The following is a 17405-nucleotide window of genomic DNA, read 5'->3' on the forward strand; positions in this document are numbered from 1 at the left end:
TTTATTAGAGCAACTTTATGATAAAATTATATAAAATAACAATTTATTTTATTTTTTAAAGACGTCCACAATATCACCTTGGAACAAAATGTACAGATACTGCCTATAATCCAAACAAAAATAAATTACCATTAAAAAAAGCAGAAAAAAAATCAAGGTAGGAGAAACGAATCAAAATTATACACAGCATTTCCAGAGGGTGTGGAAAAGAGAAAGTCATTAATCAGTTCAAGTTATACAAATGTGTTTCAGCTTTACTCTCAAACAGCTCAGCTTGCATTTGTGTTGCATGCAAATGGAATGATCCAGTGAACAGTTCAGAACAGCAGAATCAGCAGCATAACAACAGCAGATAGTGAAATAGGCACAATTCAGCATGGGGCACATCAAAAGTGAACAGGTAGTTCTGTCTGGTCTTTGCAAAAGTTATACACATTTACCAAACTTCAAAAATAGCTACTGTGATCTGCAAAACAAGAAAAAAAAAAAACAAAAAAAAAACACTAGTAGAATCTTGCACTTAACTACCTTACAGTTTTTCTTCCTTTTTTTTCTTTTTAATTCTTTTTTTTTTTTTTTCAGTAGGCTGTAAACATTCCACTAGGTTTACCTTTACTAAAATATTACTCAAAGATGATGCAGACGTTCTTTTCTCCTGGAGCACGACCACGACATGACCTCACTGTAGGTACAATTGTGTCCTTGCTCACAAAGCTCATACACATTCTCCCAGGAATTTACATTCATCCCAGCACAGAGTAACAGGATTTTACATTTGAAAGCGCTGAACTGAGAACATGGTTTTCAAGTATAGTGGAAGAACTGAGGGCTGGGATTTTGAAAGGTGTTCAAGGCATCAGGCACCCAGATCGCATGGAAGCCCACAAGGGCCTGAGCGCTCACTTCCCTAAGCCTTGGAAAATCCCACCCTTCGTTACATTTCTTTAGTCAAATACAAAACATGTGAAAGCAAAACAGTATGAGAACGACCCACAGGTCAGCATCACCCCTACCAAGCTCAACGCGAGGCCCATCCACAGCTCACCGAAGCCAAAAGGCATCCTGCACACCGGTCCCAGGCCAACAAGACACACCTGGCACGCTCACCCTGCAGTCACGGAGGCATGGATGCACACAGTACCATGTGTAAGACTGAAAATTAACAGAGGAGTTACTCAAGTGGCTAGCTCTTTGGTGTATCTGGAGCAGACAAGTACAAATGGGGTGAATTTCAGAAACGGTGAACACAAGAAAAAATTATGTTGTGTTTCCTCGCTGACTAACAAGACTGTTTTAAATGCAAAGATCCAAGCACGAACACTGCGTCAGGACACAGAAGCATTTTGTATTTTGGCTGAGTCACAAATAAACCAAGCTGTGCATCTCCCCCCCCAGCCCTTCTCACACACGTCCAAATTATGAGCAGGCACGGACTGCTGCATCCTTATTAGTCACTCGAAGAGGTACCGTATTTTGTGGGTTGGCTTAATTGATGTAAGGTGTCTGCGGGCGCGCTCCCAAATTCAGAACAAAGCAATCAAGGAAGAAAATCCATTCCTGATGTGTTCATGGAAGATGGAAGAGTCAAGCAATTTTCAAGTGAAAACAATCAGAAGTCAATTCTAGGACATGTTGTAGAGAAAAAAATCCACTAGAGCGTAGCCACGAAGATGTGGAAATGCGGATAACAAACAATAAGAGTCAGATGTCTGAGTAATTCACGTGTCTCTACAGCAAAACCAAAACTAACAGCAATACCTCATCTGTGAAGGTCTTTCAACTCCTAGTGAGTTGGGGTAGCACCTGGTCATATCAAGCCCTAACAAAGCAGGGCTTGGGAAAATGTTTCATACATCAGGAACAAACCACCACTTATGATAGTCATCACAGACACAGTCAGGTATTTCAAGGAAAGACAGATCAGAGTAAACAAGTGAATCAACACATTCAGATAGTGCGTATATTACAGGCAGAAGAGCATCATGGGCATTTTTTTTTTTATTATTATTATTCTGCATTCATCTGTGTGAAATTCAGCAGATTTCCTCATGGAAGCGCATCTCCACATAAGCAGATGAGTTATAACCTGCTGGAGATATTGGAAGGATATTTGAACCTATTGTTTGCCAGCCAGCATTCTGCACGCTCAAATTAACGACCTGCTGGCATATTCCCATTTTGAGACCGATCCTGTTTCTGCTGAAATTGATAGAAAGCTCCCACTGGCTTCACCAGGAAAGCACTCATGCTCTTTGCTAGTAAGACGAAACACTTTGTGAGCATCCCTACTTATTTAAGTTATTTTTAACTGGTTCCCACTTTCACAACATTCTAGCAGAAAAGCTCAGGTAACTACTGAAGCTAACTAAGGAATCCACTACCCACCCAAAATATAAAGTCGGCACACAAGAAGCAGTCAAGCTTGGGATACCATTTCACTAGTTAAATTACACACTGTATGAGGGCAAAGTGGAACTCATCTGCTCACCTTTCCCAGCAAATGTATCCTCCACGACCATGGAAGGATTTCTCTACCTGATTACTGTTAATGGACCAGGAAGAATGAAAAAGGAATCAATACGAGATGGAAAAAACTGGGAGCAAACACATCTGGAAGAGGTCCTCTGCAAAACCAAACCTTTTGTTTTTAGAGCAACAGAAATTGCAGGTTTTGCAGCTTAACTGAAAGGCAGAATACAAAATGCAATGTTTTTTAAACAAGAAATTGCTTAGTGCAACTGCACATAGTAGTGTTTCTGGGACTATAATTACCAAAAATAAAATCCAGACAAAAATCCCAGATATATGAAGTGCTTGACGCTGGTGGGTAGTTTCTAAAAACACCACAGAGCCGTTGTTTTCAAGCACTTTTGCATTGAAAAAAAAATTATAGGAGAACCAACCATAAAGGAGGAGCTACACTTATGCTGTTATTTTTTGAGTGCCATCAAGTGAACACTAGTTCACAGCAACTGTGTCATTAAGTTTATTATGTGAGCCACTGGAACAGATGCTTTTCTTAGCAATTAGCTAAATCAAACAACATAGTTGTTGGCCCAGCCAGGAGTACTTCTAGTTCATTGCAAAAAGACTGAATAGTTCATAAAAAGCTTAAAGATAGCAACTGTACCAAAAATTTGGCAAGCTAAACTGTAAAATTTGATTTTTTTTTTTTTTGTACCTACACCAAACTTTGGGCCTGAAACACCAAAAACAGTAACTGTATTAGAAATCTTTACATTCACACCAGCATTAACTTTTACACTTTCCCAAGAGAGAACAACAAGGGTTTGCTCTGCCTTCTTTTGTTTTCTGAACTAAAAAAAAAAAAAAGATATATGTACAACTTCAGTGTGATCGCCTTTTTAAGACTGCTGATTACAGAACTGTAGCAAGAGTTCCTCTGAGAAACCCGTTATATTGCACCATCGTTCTGCTGGATTTGCACGTTGATTCCAACAGAGCTGCAATGCTCACTTGTACAAGTAAAAAAAAAAAAAAAAACAAAGCAAATACAGTACCAAAAAGTGTTGCGTGTTTTTTTCTTAAACCTGCGCCTCATTATAACTGAATAATTATAAACAGGCCAATGCAAGAACACTTTAGCTTCGGCAGTACTGAATGGAGGGTATGCAAAGCCTGTTTTCTTATGGCACACTGGAAGAGTAAGTGAGTAACTCTTTAAAAGTCGTTTTGCCTCTATGCTGAATATGTGCTGCTCCACAGTGCTAGTCTTGTTTAAAAGGCATACACAGACTTGCCATTCACCCTCACAGCATAGATTTTCTTTTTTTTTGTGCAACATGTTAGCAATCTAAACAACTGCTCCACACAAACTGTCCACAAACCACTCACATACAATACTAACGCGACAGTAGATTACAGTATGATAGCAATACAAAATATTTCATCAGATCACGTATTTCTCTCCATCTGGAATGAAATTCGAATCTTGCAAACTAGAAGAGCCACAGTTCGATTTCTGCGTGTAGTTTCTCATCTGTGCTGGGGACAACGTCTCCAGTGTGGACCCAGATGCGTTAGCAGTCCTGACTTTAGTGGCTGTGGATTGTTTAGCAGCAGCAGATGCTTTGTTACTGGCAACTACATCCAAGTTTCCAGTAGGGTCAATGATAGCATTTATAACTGGGGAAAAAGAGGCATACACAAACATATTAGCAGAACTCAGAGTTGTTTAAAGAAGTTACTTGCCTTCGTTTTGAAGGCCACAGAACTGTAGGCAGTACTTGTGTTCATTTAATCATGTTATTTTTTCCCCCTCAGTACCTTCAGGCCTAAGCAGCTTTAATAAGCAAAACCTCTCCCAGTCTGAGTTTACAAGGACACTCAACTTTCTGGTTAAATTTAACACGACAAACTACAGCAGAAAAATGACAAGCATTTAGCAGGAGCCTGAAGTGATCCCTGTATGCTTTCACATATTGTTATTAAGCTTCCAGATGATGCAAGACACATCCACTGAGCTTGCCGTACCTTCTCTGTTGCACAGAGCTCTATGTGCAAGATTCAAGCCAACATGGACAGGTAGTCCAAAAGCAAAGCACAGCTCACTGGCTGGAAGAGCTGCTAAGTATTATTTCAGCAGAACAGACCTTTGCTAGTGCATCTTATGTGAATATACTAATTACCACAAACAAAGCATTTCCACAGCTACAGCTTCTACATTTCAAAAGTCAACATTTAAAAGAAAAATTGGCAGTACAAGATGAATCTACTGTTCCTTCCACATGCACTCATCAAAGAGCACCATGCAAACTCAACTTCTGCATCCTTTCCCAGTTTTCAGTCGCAAATCAAGCCACATTATTTTATTTTGTACAGTTTACTGGCATAGGAAAGACAAAACATTTCGAATGACCAACCTTCAAGCTGTTTTTGAACTCTCCTGAGCTCCTTCAGGATAGAACTGATTTCCTAGAAATAAAAGCATCAAAAGGGAGATTTAAACAAGTTACTCAACTTATGCAGAAATCCAGTCCTACTCTCCCTGCCTTTTCCCATCAAGAATATTCAAAGTCAGTTCCAAACCTGGTTATTTAACAGAAAAGACTAATATAGCATTATGCTTTGACTTGATGATCTTGAAGGTCTTCTTCAACCGAGATGGTTCTGTGATCTCTATCTAGGTCAGCACATGCAACCTCTGCTCTGCCTCATTTTCCCAAGCGCTACTACACCACCCAGTTTATAGCTACAATGGTTTATTAGATTTGAAGTGTCAACTAGATTAATTGTCCACATAGCTGGACACTAACTATACAAAGGCTCATTCACACCCCTTTAACACCACACTCAAAAAGATATTTGCAAACAACTCCTAGACTAGACAAAGTAATTGGCCACAGATACACTGCTGTAGCACTGAGTCGTTAGACACAGGTCCTGCACAGTTATACATACTCTTAGCATTAGCCAGGGTCCATTACTGTACTTAAATCCCTGCTGATGGTCCCAATAAATGACAGTAAGAGGTTATGTGAGTACAAACACCACCCTACAGATGAGGCTTTTGTTATTGTCCTGTTGACAAATTGTAACAGGTAGGGAAAAAAAATGAACATCCAGGAGAAAGACTTATCTTCAACTAAAGATGTAGCGACTACATGGTAGGTGATGCTTTGGAAGATGTTTAAATGAAGCCTAAAGATCCTGCATTTGAACAGCTGCTATGGGACTGAGCATCTAAAGATGAATTACTAAGGCAGAGGAGAAAATTTTGGTGAAAGTGACAGTACCACAACAGCTGAAAGAACTCACCTTGTCACACCTAAAGCAGCAACAGAAAACAGCAGTTCAACACATGCAAATGGACTAGTAAATTCAGAAATTGATTTGAGGCGGGCCAGAACTTAGGTCAGTTTCTCACAAAGCTTTCAATGGACACAAGCCTTCAGTAGTTTACTTTTTCCATGTCTTACCTTGTTTGATGTCTTCAGAATTGGCACTTCGTTTTCTGAGTTAATTTTGGCCTCCATCTCCTCCCAGGTCCTCTCTGAGTTTTGAAACAGAATCCTGCAGCACAAAGAGTGGAACAGGTCTTAAAATTGCCATCCAAAAGCTGATTGTTTGAAAGACTTAATTATCACAAGATGTGGCAACAAAGGAGATTAATGGATTAGTGACAGGACAAAGCTGCTTTCAGCTGATTTAGGAACATTCCAAAGTCCTTCTCTACCTGATGGCTTCTAGAGCAACAACAGGCTTTGAAGAGCTTGCACAAGACCTGGTGATCTGTGGGCTTTCCAAGAGCCTTGGGACATGGGAGGAAAGAGAACAAAATCCACCAGTAGGAATACATTTTTTTTTCTCTCTTTCCACAGGCAGCATTTCAAAGTTAATTGACTAACAGATATTCTAAATCCAGCACTAAAATTCCAGAGGCCAAACATACAAGAAAAGAGATGGCAAGAGACCATATTATCTCTCGTTCACTCCATACCCCATTTACTACACCGATTCCCTACCCCTTGATAATAAGACTTTTGAAGATGACAATGTATTATCTTCCACAAAGAGCCAGTCAACATTTCAGGCCAGGGACAAAAAGTTACTTACTTCATTTTTTCAGCTAGGTTTTCTGTATTTTCACGGATTGTATGTGATAACTGGGACACTGGGTTCAACATCAGGTTGTCAAAGATTACCTAAAATAAAAGGCAAATCAGATAAAGAATTTTTTATCAAAAGAGGAAAAAAATAATTTTTTTTTTTTTTTTTTTTTTTTTTTTTAAGAGTAAACAATCCCCACTGAGATATCTTCAGCTATATGGATGATATATGAAGCTCAGGGGAGATTAAGATAGCATACAGCTTTGTTGTAGCACTTTGGCAGAAAGATTAGCAGTAACCTGTTCAGTTGTTGGCTTTGGTCCTTTTATTTTTCTAGAAGAGTTGAGGAAGACAGAGTTGTTTGAAGTCACATAACTGCTTAAACATTTCTGTAAGACTTCACGAGCTTGATAGGTACTGTCACCCCCAAAACCAAGCATGTGTGCACACACAAAACAAAACAAAAACAAAACATCCTAAGTGATTTATATGAGACACTTCAGGCCACTTTCATGGTCATATATCTTGATATTCAGCCAGGCATATACAGACTATATGCCATATGCCATGACTGCTTCACAGGCAGCTCGGACCAGCATGCCCACTGCAGAAAAGTACGGTGCCATTACTGGTTAAGGGCAGCTAGTCTTCTGACGTGATTTCTTGTCATTAAACCACCAATGCTGCACATTTCAAAGTTGAGACATTTGTGTTTTTATTTACAAGAGCAAGTGAAATAGCCAAAGTGGGCTGACACTGAATGCCTCCTCCCCAGCGATCGAGCCTCAGATCCTATTGAAGCTTTATACAGGAAACTTCCAGTTACTGTGGGCTAAAAGGGTGATGTTCTGTTCCTTTTTTTCACTTCTTTAACGCTATTTCTATACAGACATGCATACTGCAACCGAGTAATGTCACATGTAAAGTTAGAAAGTAAAGAAAAGGGTGGCCTGCCTCCTCACGGTTTCTTGTCCTTGTTTTTTTTGATGGATCCTCTTCTCTATTATCGTTCATATTTTGGTCGAAATCCTTCAGTTCCACTGATCCCGGAGGCACTTTCTGGTAGTTCAGACTTGCTTCTGGAATGTGCTGCACCAACTTGGAAATAATGAGTAATGAGTCATTAAAAATGAGTAGGGAAGGAGGCACACAGGCACTCAGTGCAGGTATGGCAGATTTTCAGGCAAGCCCCAGAGGAACACTGATTCATTCAAGTCTTGTTCAGACAGGTATGGGTTCCTAAACAAATTACCAGACCCCAAGTATCTGCCCACTGGAGTCATCCTACGAAACTTAGTGGGGCTGTTCCACTTTATAATCTCGAGACTTAAATGTGTCACTGAACAGTACATCTTAGCCTTTTATGGGCTAAAACTCAAAAGGCCCTGTTTCCTTGTATCTTATGTTTTAATATACCAATGTAACATTAAAGTGACACTAAAATTAATCAGAAAACATTTAATAACACATGGAAGAGATGAAAAAGAAATCCAAAACCACCGATAATGCAGACAATTAACAGGAAGAACAGAAACAGCAAGACAGCTACTCCTGTTTGTTTGACTGACAGACAAAAAACCTCTAAAAGAAGGTGAGGAAGGTAACAGTGACAAGACAGGAATACAAAAATAATGGGATGGAAAGTGCACCTGAGATGGATATGCCAGCCGAAAAGATCTACGAGCAATCTGTGTTAAAACAGAAACAAAGAGATCAATGCTACTGAATGACTGTGACAGCAAGTATCAAAGAACACACACATCGTTATTTTGGGGTGATGTTCCCCAAAGCGCATTCCTGAGGACCAGCACTCGCTGCCCACCCCCTTCAGCATGCACTGAAGCCCACGGAGGTGCTGGTCACCCACCAGTTCTGCAGAGGTGGTCTCAGGCAGCTCCCCGGTTACTTCAAAAAGTGCTGAGTGAAATCCCACAGCTCTCCGAGCACAGGAGGCTCTGGGGTTGGCAACAGCACTCAGCTTCGTGAGGAAGCTGTGTGCGATCCAGGGTCCAGGCTTCCCAAACTCTACGCAGTAGCAGTTGGGTTATGCACAGGCAGAAGGCATGAGACATTATGCTACGGGTGCACAACAGCCAAAATGTTTAGCTAATAAGCTTTGTTTTTTTAAGCATCCTTTTGTGAAGTGCAGGAACAGTGAGTTAAGGCTGGCTGCAGCAGTGAAACAGTGTCAGAAGGGAATGAGATATTCCTGTAGTCCAGCACATCTTGGCACAACCAGCTGTAGGAGCTGCATCTGCTCCACCACCAGCAGGAGATGGTCATACACAACCTGCTTCCTTCTCATGCTTTCTGTTCTGTCACATCCTAAGCACCTCCTCTCATCACACCAACAGTCATACTGAGTACATTAAAATCACAGAATCACAGGCAGCAACTTCATAAATATAACTGGGATATATATTTTTTTTGCTATATCATTAACAACGAAAAAAAAAAAGCCAACCAAATAATTTTGTGCAGGACTAAGCCTTGCAAAAGCGTCCAGTGATTTGGGCTGACCCACTTGACTCCCCCTGCAACACCTACACACACACAACCCAAGGCATCCCAAACAACCTGGGACTTCGGTAAACGAGAATCATGAAGGTTTCACCCTTGCTTGCAGCAGGGCTCAGCTCAGCACTCCAGGAACCTGGGTTCTCTCATACTGCACAGTTGAGGACTACAAACAAAAAACACCCTGAACGTGCACCGGGGAACTGAAACCCTCCCAGGCTAATATCCAAGCCAACTCTCGGACCTGAAGGGCAGAACTTGAAGGATAAGGTTTAAATCTAAGGCTCCGTCTTAACTTTTAAGAGAACACACCCAGTTTTTGCACTTAGCCAAGCTCTGTAACAAAAGCAATTTAAAATGCAATTTGTTGGAGGCTGAGAAGTGCTGCAGCACACACAGGTCCAAAGCAAAGCTTCTGCTAAGGTGCTGAGCTCTCAGAAGTGAATCCAGTGTTGGCACTTTTTCCCTGCATTTTTTCCCCCAGTTTCTTAGAGTAGGTGCAAATATTTAGCAGCACCAAACCAAGGGCTGGCAGGATGGCACACAGCACTGCAGGAACCAGAGCTGTATGAGAGAGATGGTCACGCACAGCAACCATTGCTCATTCACATGGTTACTGTTAGCAGATGTTTCTAATAAATTACTTTTGCTATAGTGAAAGTCTAATCTCTGTGTCCTTTCCTAGAACATTCACCATAAAGTTGTTTAATAAACACAAACGTCACAGTGCTTAGTACCACACATGCTGATCTTGAGATTTCCAAGCAGCTTCCCTGTGTTAAGCTAAAAGTAATTATTTTAGCCCAGGTTCAGCAGCACCCAGACCATGCCCGCTGATTCCAAGACCAGTCCCAGAGACGTGATGAGTATTTACTACACCCCGCATCAGTCCTGTTACTCCCAACCACAACACGACCCCCAGGATGCAGTTCAGGATCCCAAGCTATTTTCAGCCCAACACCTCAACAGCACGAAGTCCTGCTGATTTAACCTGTTCCTGGCTATCACGAGGCAGCTCCACCGATGCATGGCAGCGTTCTGGGTCTACCTGAACAGCCTCCCAGCCACTGGCCGTGCTGCAGTCGCTGTTATCCAGCCCTACTGGGAGGGAATCTAGTTAAAAACCTTTACTGGGGTTTCAGCCAACGCTGGCTGAGCACACCAAAGGTGCCAAAAGCAGATGAAGGACAGGATCCTCCCGCACCACTGCCTATGAGGCAAGGCCCTTCTCACTGCAACCAGACTGGAGCAGGACCCCCAGAACAGCGCACATGTTTGTCATTTTGCTCCCTCCTGCCTGCTTGGAGTCCTGAATTACTGCTCCTGAGCATTACCTACAGCACAACACAGCCCTGCAAAGTCATTTCAGGGAGAAATCCTCGATTAGCCAGGGTCTGAGAAGTCCTGGCAAGCCATTCAGCATCACTACCAGGCGCTCTGAAGGCCAGGCTTTTTCACAGCAGCCTCAGTCTCTGTGTTTTGTAGGCATCACTGCTCCTCCGTGCTACCCAGCAGCAGGGAAAACCTTCTGTAGGTGCTGACTTAGGGCCGCACCCTTCAGTGGCACTGCAGCAAAGTAGGTGTGCTTCCTGCTGGAAGGAAGTGGGTGCTGGTCATTACCAACCCACAGCAAACGTCTCGTTTGCAAGTCAGAAGTAAGGCAGATACGCCACCTTAACTGCTCAACAGAGCAGCACAAAAGGCAGTTCTGCAGGTGTGGCATTTGCATGGAAACAAAGCAATAAAACACCATCTTGGAGCCTGAAGTTATTGTGAAATGTTTGCACACTGTGGCTCAAAGCCAAATGGCCCCTAGCAGAAAACCCTTCCCTGAGCAGGCTGCAGCTGACCAGGGTTTATTTAACACAAGCACAGCCCCGCACACCTCATCTTCCAGTAACCTCCCTAAGCTTCTGCTTTGCACCTTCAGCAATGAACACAGCAGGGTCATGGGGCCTCCAAATCCTCTCCTAGCAGGGCAGCAGGTTTGGCCTCAGCTTTGAATCCTGTTTAGGACAGACATGCAATTCTCCTAACAAAGACAACAAAGGACCGAGAGGCCCAGGTGAACAGCAAATAAAAGGAAAGATATATTTTAACCCCATGCTGGTCCTCGACTGGAGGGAGTTTGCATTTAAATAGCAGCGGAGGCAATTTTACTTTAGCAGCTGGATCCTCCAGGGCACCTTGCTGCTGAGTTTGGGCTGAGTCCCTGAGCTGCTGCACTGGTGAGCCAAATTTTATGAAGTCCTCCATCCTCACCCACTCCACTGGCTGCAGAGCAGAGTCCCTGCCCTGGCCTGCTGACACACAGGTATAGGGAAGGGATTTAAGAAACCCCTGCAAAGCATTTCAGAATGCTGGAAGGAGGAGGGAGGCTCAGGCTTCCCAGCCCAGGAGCATTGCACACCTACCCCATCCAGCTCCTCAGGGACAAGTGTCCCACTAGAGGCTGTTGGGTCCTTAGGAATCTAACATTTTGACATTAGGGCCTTTCTGCTTCCTGGAGGTGCTGTAACGATGTCCCCAACAAAAGTGCAACCTGCCTGGTTTCAATATTAAAAAAAAAAAAAAATAAAGAGCACCCTAAACAGACTGCAGTCAATCTGCTCCTGTTATTTTTTTTTTTTTTAGGATGGCAAGGGTTTGTAATGCTGCAGAACCCAAGGATGCTGCCCTGATCTCCCACTACAGCCATGCCCCACACACCTGCTAGCATTCAGAGGCCGGGATTTCTGCCGTTTGGGATCTTACCTCTTCTCTCGCCGATATGGTAGAAGCAGGAGTGTTGGGCACAGAGCTGAGGGAGGTGCTTGGTCCCGTCCCTGAGGAACTCTGTGAGTCCCCATCTCCAGCAACATCATGGATCTCTCGAGCAAGGATGGCCACATCCTTCACCAAGGTTTGGCTTAGTCTGAAGCACAGGGCATGAAGCACAGCCGTTAGGACACATGATACAACAAGCCTCATATTCATAACAAATATATATATTAAAAAAGCATCTGAAAAAGACTTTTCTTACTGGGGACCACAGAAAGTCTGTATGAATTACAATCTCTGCAGAGGCTAGGGAAAGCTTTGGGGTGCCTTGGCACGGCAATGAGGAATGCTCTGGCTACACGCAAGAGCAACAAATTAAATCCACTTCTCTCCTATACTCAGCTTCAAAGTAGAGATTAATTTAAAAACAAATTCTAGTTAGTACACACTATCAAAAAGTGTTGGAGATGATCCATAAAGAAGCTTAATGTTCTTGTTCCCCAACCATTCTATTTTATTTTATCTTTGAAATAGAAGAACATGGTCGCTTCTTCTTGGGACTTTTGCTTTCACCTAAAAAGCACAAAGAAGGAAAATGGGATTAACAAATCCATTGGCCAACATTATATTCGTGGCTTATTTCCAGGCTTTTATTTTTTTCTGTAAACCGTTAAACTAAAAAGCAACAATGAAAGCATTCCTCCACCATGCAAAAAAAAAAAAAAAAAATAGTAAGCTCTTGTGTCTTATGGAAATTATCACAGTGTGATGTTCTACAACACGGCTAGAGCTCTGCTAGAAAGCCCAAAACTGTATTCTTTATTACATAAAGAATAAAAACCTCAAGCTCTTTCCCTCTCCCTCACGGTTTACAAATCAAAATATCCCTCCATCATCCTGGTCACCCCTCATCATCAAAAGGGATGAGGGGTGACCAGGGTTACGCATGGCATACCTTAGAGTGATCTGATTTTCAGAAACCGGAAGAAACAAGAAAGTTGAAGCCCCCTTACAGGTCTCCAGTTAAGACTCAGTGACTGCAGAACTTTGCTCTGCTTGCTCTAGATCTTGAAACCAGTTTGCGAGTCTCTGGATTGTTAGCGGCAGAGACTAGAAAGAAATGTCTGACCAAAAGTAGCCGTTGTGATAATTTTAAGGAAGAGCTTAGAAAAAAGTCTTCTGGTTAGCTAACTTCATCTGAAAGACATCATCTTTACTTGGAAAAAACATAAGCAATATAATAAAGCTGTCAGTTCATCAAAACATTTCCTCAGAAAGAAAATGTGTAATTGAATTAATAAAAAGTAGTTGGATCTGCCTGCCGAAGGTGCCCCCACCCATGCTGGTTTCGGACAGAGCTGTCACCGAATGCCCACACCATGAGATTCCCTTGCTGTAAACAAGTGGCATTTTCCCTTTTAACTCTCTCCGACTACTTTAAACCCCTCCCAGTTAATTTGGGAGCAGCAACGGAAATCAGAGCAGCAATTAGAAGCAGACTATGTGACCGAGTTCTGCAGCGTGCCTAGCCAGACAAGGCTGATGCAATCACTTATTTATAGCTCCTGTGTGCCCGAGTGCTCTCCCGGGGTAGGGACGCTGCTACGAGGGAAATCAACGTTTCCCCCCCAATACACTTCTTACAGCACAGGTAAAGCAGCTTGGTTTGAGGGCTGGCACGTTTTCTACGGGCTGCCAGCAGCGTTCAGGAAAGGGAGCTTTTTGAGATCCGTGCAGCAAGCGATAAGTCTGACGTGGAAACGCTGACCCGGAGCACACCAAGACAGCTTCCTACATCGAAATTATTTCAAGTATGGCCAGCACAATGGAAGACCAGTATTTCTGGAAAGTTGGCATAACGCAGTCGCATATTAGAGATGTCAAACCTCAAACGCCACTGTTTAAAAAAAGAAACTATTTGCTTTACTGCCAAAGTGCTCCAGGCAACCACAGGACCACCAGTACACAATAGCTTCCGTATCCACAGACATCGAGCTCAGCAACAACTCATTTATATACAGGGCACAGACAGGTTTTCTTGTCTGGATTCGATTATGCCAGCCAAAGAGGTTTCTGCCCTGCAGCGACTGCTTACTGCTACCTCACCGGCTTCAGGCAGTTTACAGCTGGCTGTTTGCTGATCCATTTGATTTCCTCTGTAGGAGAATTAGGACAGTTCACATGAACTGGTCTGTGCACAGAGAGCACCTTCCAGCAGAATGCAGTGACAAGCAGAGATAGATAAACGCTTTGAGAGATTTAAAGCTAAAAGAGGATACCTGTCCACAGCTGAAATACGAAACAAGCCCAGAAACAAGTCAGCTTCCCTGCACCTTGGTGTTTTCTAGACAAAAGGTACAACCAGCACTGGCACAGGCTGTAAAGCTTCAGGAAAACACAGTGATGCTCAGGCATGAAGGGAGGTGGGGGACACACAGACAACAGGGAGTGTGCCTCTCTTTCCACCTTCACACCTGGGTTTGAACACCAAGGAAAAGCACCCACTGCTGCCCACCTCCTCACCTGGCTATTTCTGCTATCTCTGCTGTTTGCGCCATGAAGTTGTAGGGGTCAGGGTGGTCGTCAAACTCCTCGTCATCATCCGTTTCTCTGCCGTTGTGTTTCTGCTTGCCCAGCCCAGAGCCACGCATCCTCGGCGTCTGTGTGGCTGTTGAAGTATGGGAGCGTTTGTGTTTAGGGGAGCTGTGATTTGAGCCATATTCCTCCTCCGAAGTAGAAGTGTAATCTGAACCCTGCGGTCTCCTCCTTGATGCTTATAAAAAATGAATTGGTTTCAGACCAAAGGAAAGTGAAGAGGGACTACAACAGGGCAAAAAGGTAACACAACACTAGCCCAGGAACACAAGGGAAGGAGAGTTTCTGTGCAGATTTCAAGTTTAACAGCACATTCTTGGAGCTTATTTCAAAGCTGAGCACTTCTGTGGCTCACATCCGCTACACAAATTTGGAGTGGGAAATTCCAATGCAAAACCAAAATGACTCTTAACAGCTCCAAAGTATTAAATTATTACCACAGAGTTAGCTTTCCATGCACAGAAGCTCTGTGTATAAGTAGCACACGCTTCAGACTCCTCACAGTCCCACAGAAATCCTTCTCTGAAGAGAGCCCAATTTTCAAGCCTGCAGACACCTTACCAATTAGTTTCAAGTACAAGCAAAAGGAAGGGTTTTTTTGAGTGAAGCAGAGATGATGGTACTTGGTTTTATTTGTAAGAGTCCACACCCCACTTCCTGCCTCACAGCTCCCTGTCACTGACACTCTACAAGAAAGCATTCACACCAGCAGGCTGTCAGGACCAGATTCAGCCCCTGAAGTCAGAGGCTGCCCGCTTGTCCCAGCCGCTTCTGCAACCACCCAGGTCCTCGTTGCATGGGAAGCACTGAGATGTGCCAGTATCAACCCCCGGATTTGAAAACTGGGCTCCCAGAGTGCGCTGTTTCATGGCACTCTCTGCACAGTGCTTCATTCCTTCCATCCCTGCCTGGAGGATGAAGACCCACCAAACACAAAGCTGGCCACGTTATTGAAAATGACAGCGCCTAAAAGCTTCATTCTGCTACCAAGGTTGTAATAATGTTGAACCACTGAAAGCAAATTAAGCCAGCATCGTGATCATGCAAACAAAAATAATGAATTTGGCATATAAGATGGAGATAGAAACTAGGCAGTTACCACATAGAGGAAAAAAAAAATGTTCCTATACATTGTTGTCTCAGCTATTCACAGGTCATGGCTCAGGATTAGAAATATATGTATATATGGAAAAAATAAATCAGCTCATATTCCTCCAGCAGAGAGTTTTTTTTTTTGTTGTTGTTTTGTTTTGAAGCACGGGTTTCAAATCAAGAGATCACCCCGTCACTGAACAGGGACTTCAAAACTAAGGGCCTGACTTTCCATCCCTGCACACCAAGGGCAATCAGAATCTAGTCCCTCAGTATCGTTCAAATTACACTGAGTAAACAAGTCACGTACACAGAAGGGCAGGGGGATACCAGCCCTTCTCTTTCAGAATTGGTACCTTGGATTATCCTGACGTTATCTGCGCTTTTCACATGAAGTTACCTCAGATGCCTGACAAGCTACTGGCATTTCTTGTCCCGAGGCCAGATATTCATTCTGTTCCTCCGTTAGCAAGATTAACTTTCTCCCACTGGGATGGTTGGAAACCACCGTGGTTAGCTAAATGCTTCAAGAAATCCTTGAATAAATCAGCCACATCTGCCTCCTTACTCCCAGGGCCTGACACCCAGTGTTCTCAATGGTTATTGTATTGTGCTCAAAAACACCTTGATGGCACAGTGCGACCGTTCAGTTTATCAACGTTTTGGTTTTGTCCCAGGAATGAGGTGCTGGGTGCTCGTTCACAACGTCTGTAACGTTAGTATAGGAACATGCATCACACACCCGCTACAGCACTACAAAGCATGAGGAAGTACAACTAGTCTACTTAGAGCTTGTGCAAGGTCCACAATCCTATCAAGGAATTAGGAGGTTAGTATTTTAAGAGCAGATAATTCAAAGAAAGGATTAGCATCATGTGCTGCAACTATGCCCAAGGAGAGGTGTTAGTGTGCTACTACAAAGCTCTACAAATCAAAAACCAATTCATTTGAGAACAAGAACTGGCCAGCTCTTATCATTTTTCTCCAAATGATTTGAAGTTTGTGGTCCAAAGGCAGGGGGGTGTGAAGAGTACCTCCTGTTTGTAAAACCTGGACCACATCGTACTGATCCGAAGTTGTTATTGATTAACACAAAGTCAATAACAGAATCATCTCAAAAAAGGCAAGAGAGCCACTCTACACACTTTGTAGCTAATTTACGTTCTGATTTACATGCATATACAATAGTGCAAGAAAAAAGACATTGAAATAAAGGGAAGCTGGATGTGCTAAAACAATCCAAAATCAAAACAAGCAGCAAATAACATTTTTAGCATGCAATATAAAGGAATAGTGCAAGAAGGATAATCATTTCAACTGTATGAAAGGACACAAAAAGGACACATCCAAAACTCTTTATGAGCCCTTACAAAAACACGGATCTGCTCAAAACAGTAACCCTTTCAACAGGCCTGAGAAACTCAACCAAAGCAGTTCTTCCTGTCCCTTTAGCCTCCCATCCTTCCTAAAAAACAACGCAAACAGCCCTGCTTGGTCACATTCATGGTAGGTCAAGGAGCCTGGGCATAGACCAGGTCTTAGAGTGAAGGCGTAAGCACTATCTGGGACAGTCTGGTTGCCAATTACCATACCAGAGCTGTCATCTGCACTGTCCCCACCTCTTAATTAAAGGCTGTTTTAACCATGACAAGTGTTGATATTGTGAGGGTCTGTTTGTAACAGGCTGCTAAGTTTACAGCTAGAGAGCAAGACAGCTCCCGAACCTCCTCCCCACAGGCAGCATAACCGTGCGCCTTCCTTACCCATGGCAAGAGTAAATCAAAAAACACAGCAGAGGGAACCTCTTGGGGCAATCAAAATGTAGTGTCTAGATCCATGCTTGCATTTACAGCAAGAACAAGAGAACAGCC

General features: G+C 43.0%; 1 protein-coding gene across 4 annotated transcripts in view; it reads right to left on the reverse strand.

Moving 5' to 3' along the window:
- Positions 1 to 3521: 3521 nt before the first annotated feature.
- CEP170B (centrosomal protein 170B) overlaps positions 3522 to 17405 on the reverse strand; it is a 52927-nt gene continuing 39043 nt past the window's right edge. For 2 of the 4 annotated variants that reach the window (XM_032188264.1, XM_032188262.1), the window contains 8 exons: positions 14371 to 14620; positions 11842 to 12001; positions 8220 to 8258; positions 7525 to 7668; positions 6577 to 6665; positions 5940 to 6033; positions 4884 to 4935; positions 3522 to 4146 (listed from right to left, as the gene is read on the reverse strand). In XM_032188264.1, the coding sequence (XP_032044155.1) occupies positions 3911 to 4146; positions 4884 to 4935; positions 5940 to 6033; positions 6577 to 6665; positions 7525 to 7668; positions 8220 to 8258; positions 11842 to 12001; positions 14371 to 14620 (1064 nt within the window). In that variant the 3' untranslated portion in view covers positions 3522 to 3910. The remainder of the gene's footprint in view (positions 4147 to 4883; positions 4936 to 5939; positions 6034 to 6576; positions 6666 to 7524; positions 7669 to 8219; positions 8259 to 11841; positions 12002 to 14370; positions 14621 to 17405) is intronic. The other 2 variants (XM_032188265.1, XM_032188263.1) reach the window with 1 other exon arrangement.

The sequence above is a fragment of the Aythya fuligula genome, chromosome 5, assembly GCF_009819795.1.
Source record: "Aythya fuligula isolate bAytFul2 chromosome 5, bAytFul2.pri, whole genome shotgun sequence".
In the NCBI taxonomy this organism is placed as follows: Eukaryota; Metazoa; Chordata; class Aves; order Anseriformes; family Anatidae; genus Aythya; species Aythya fuligula.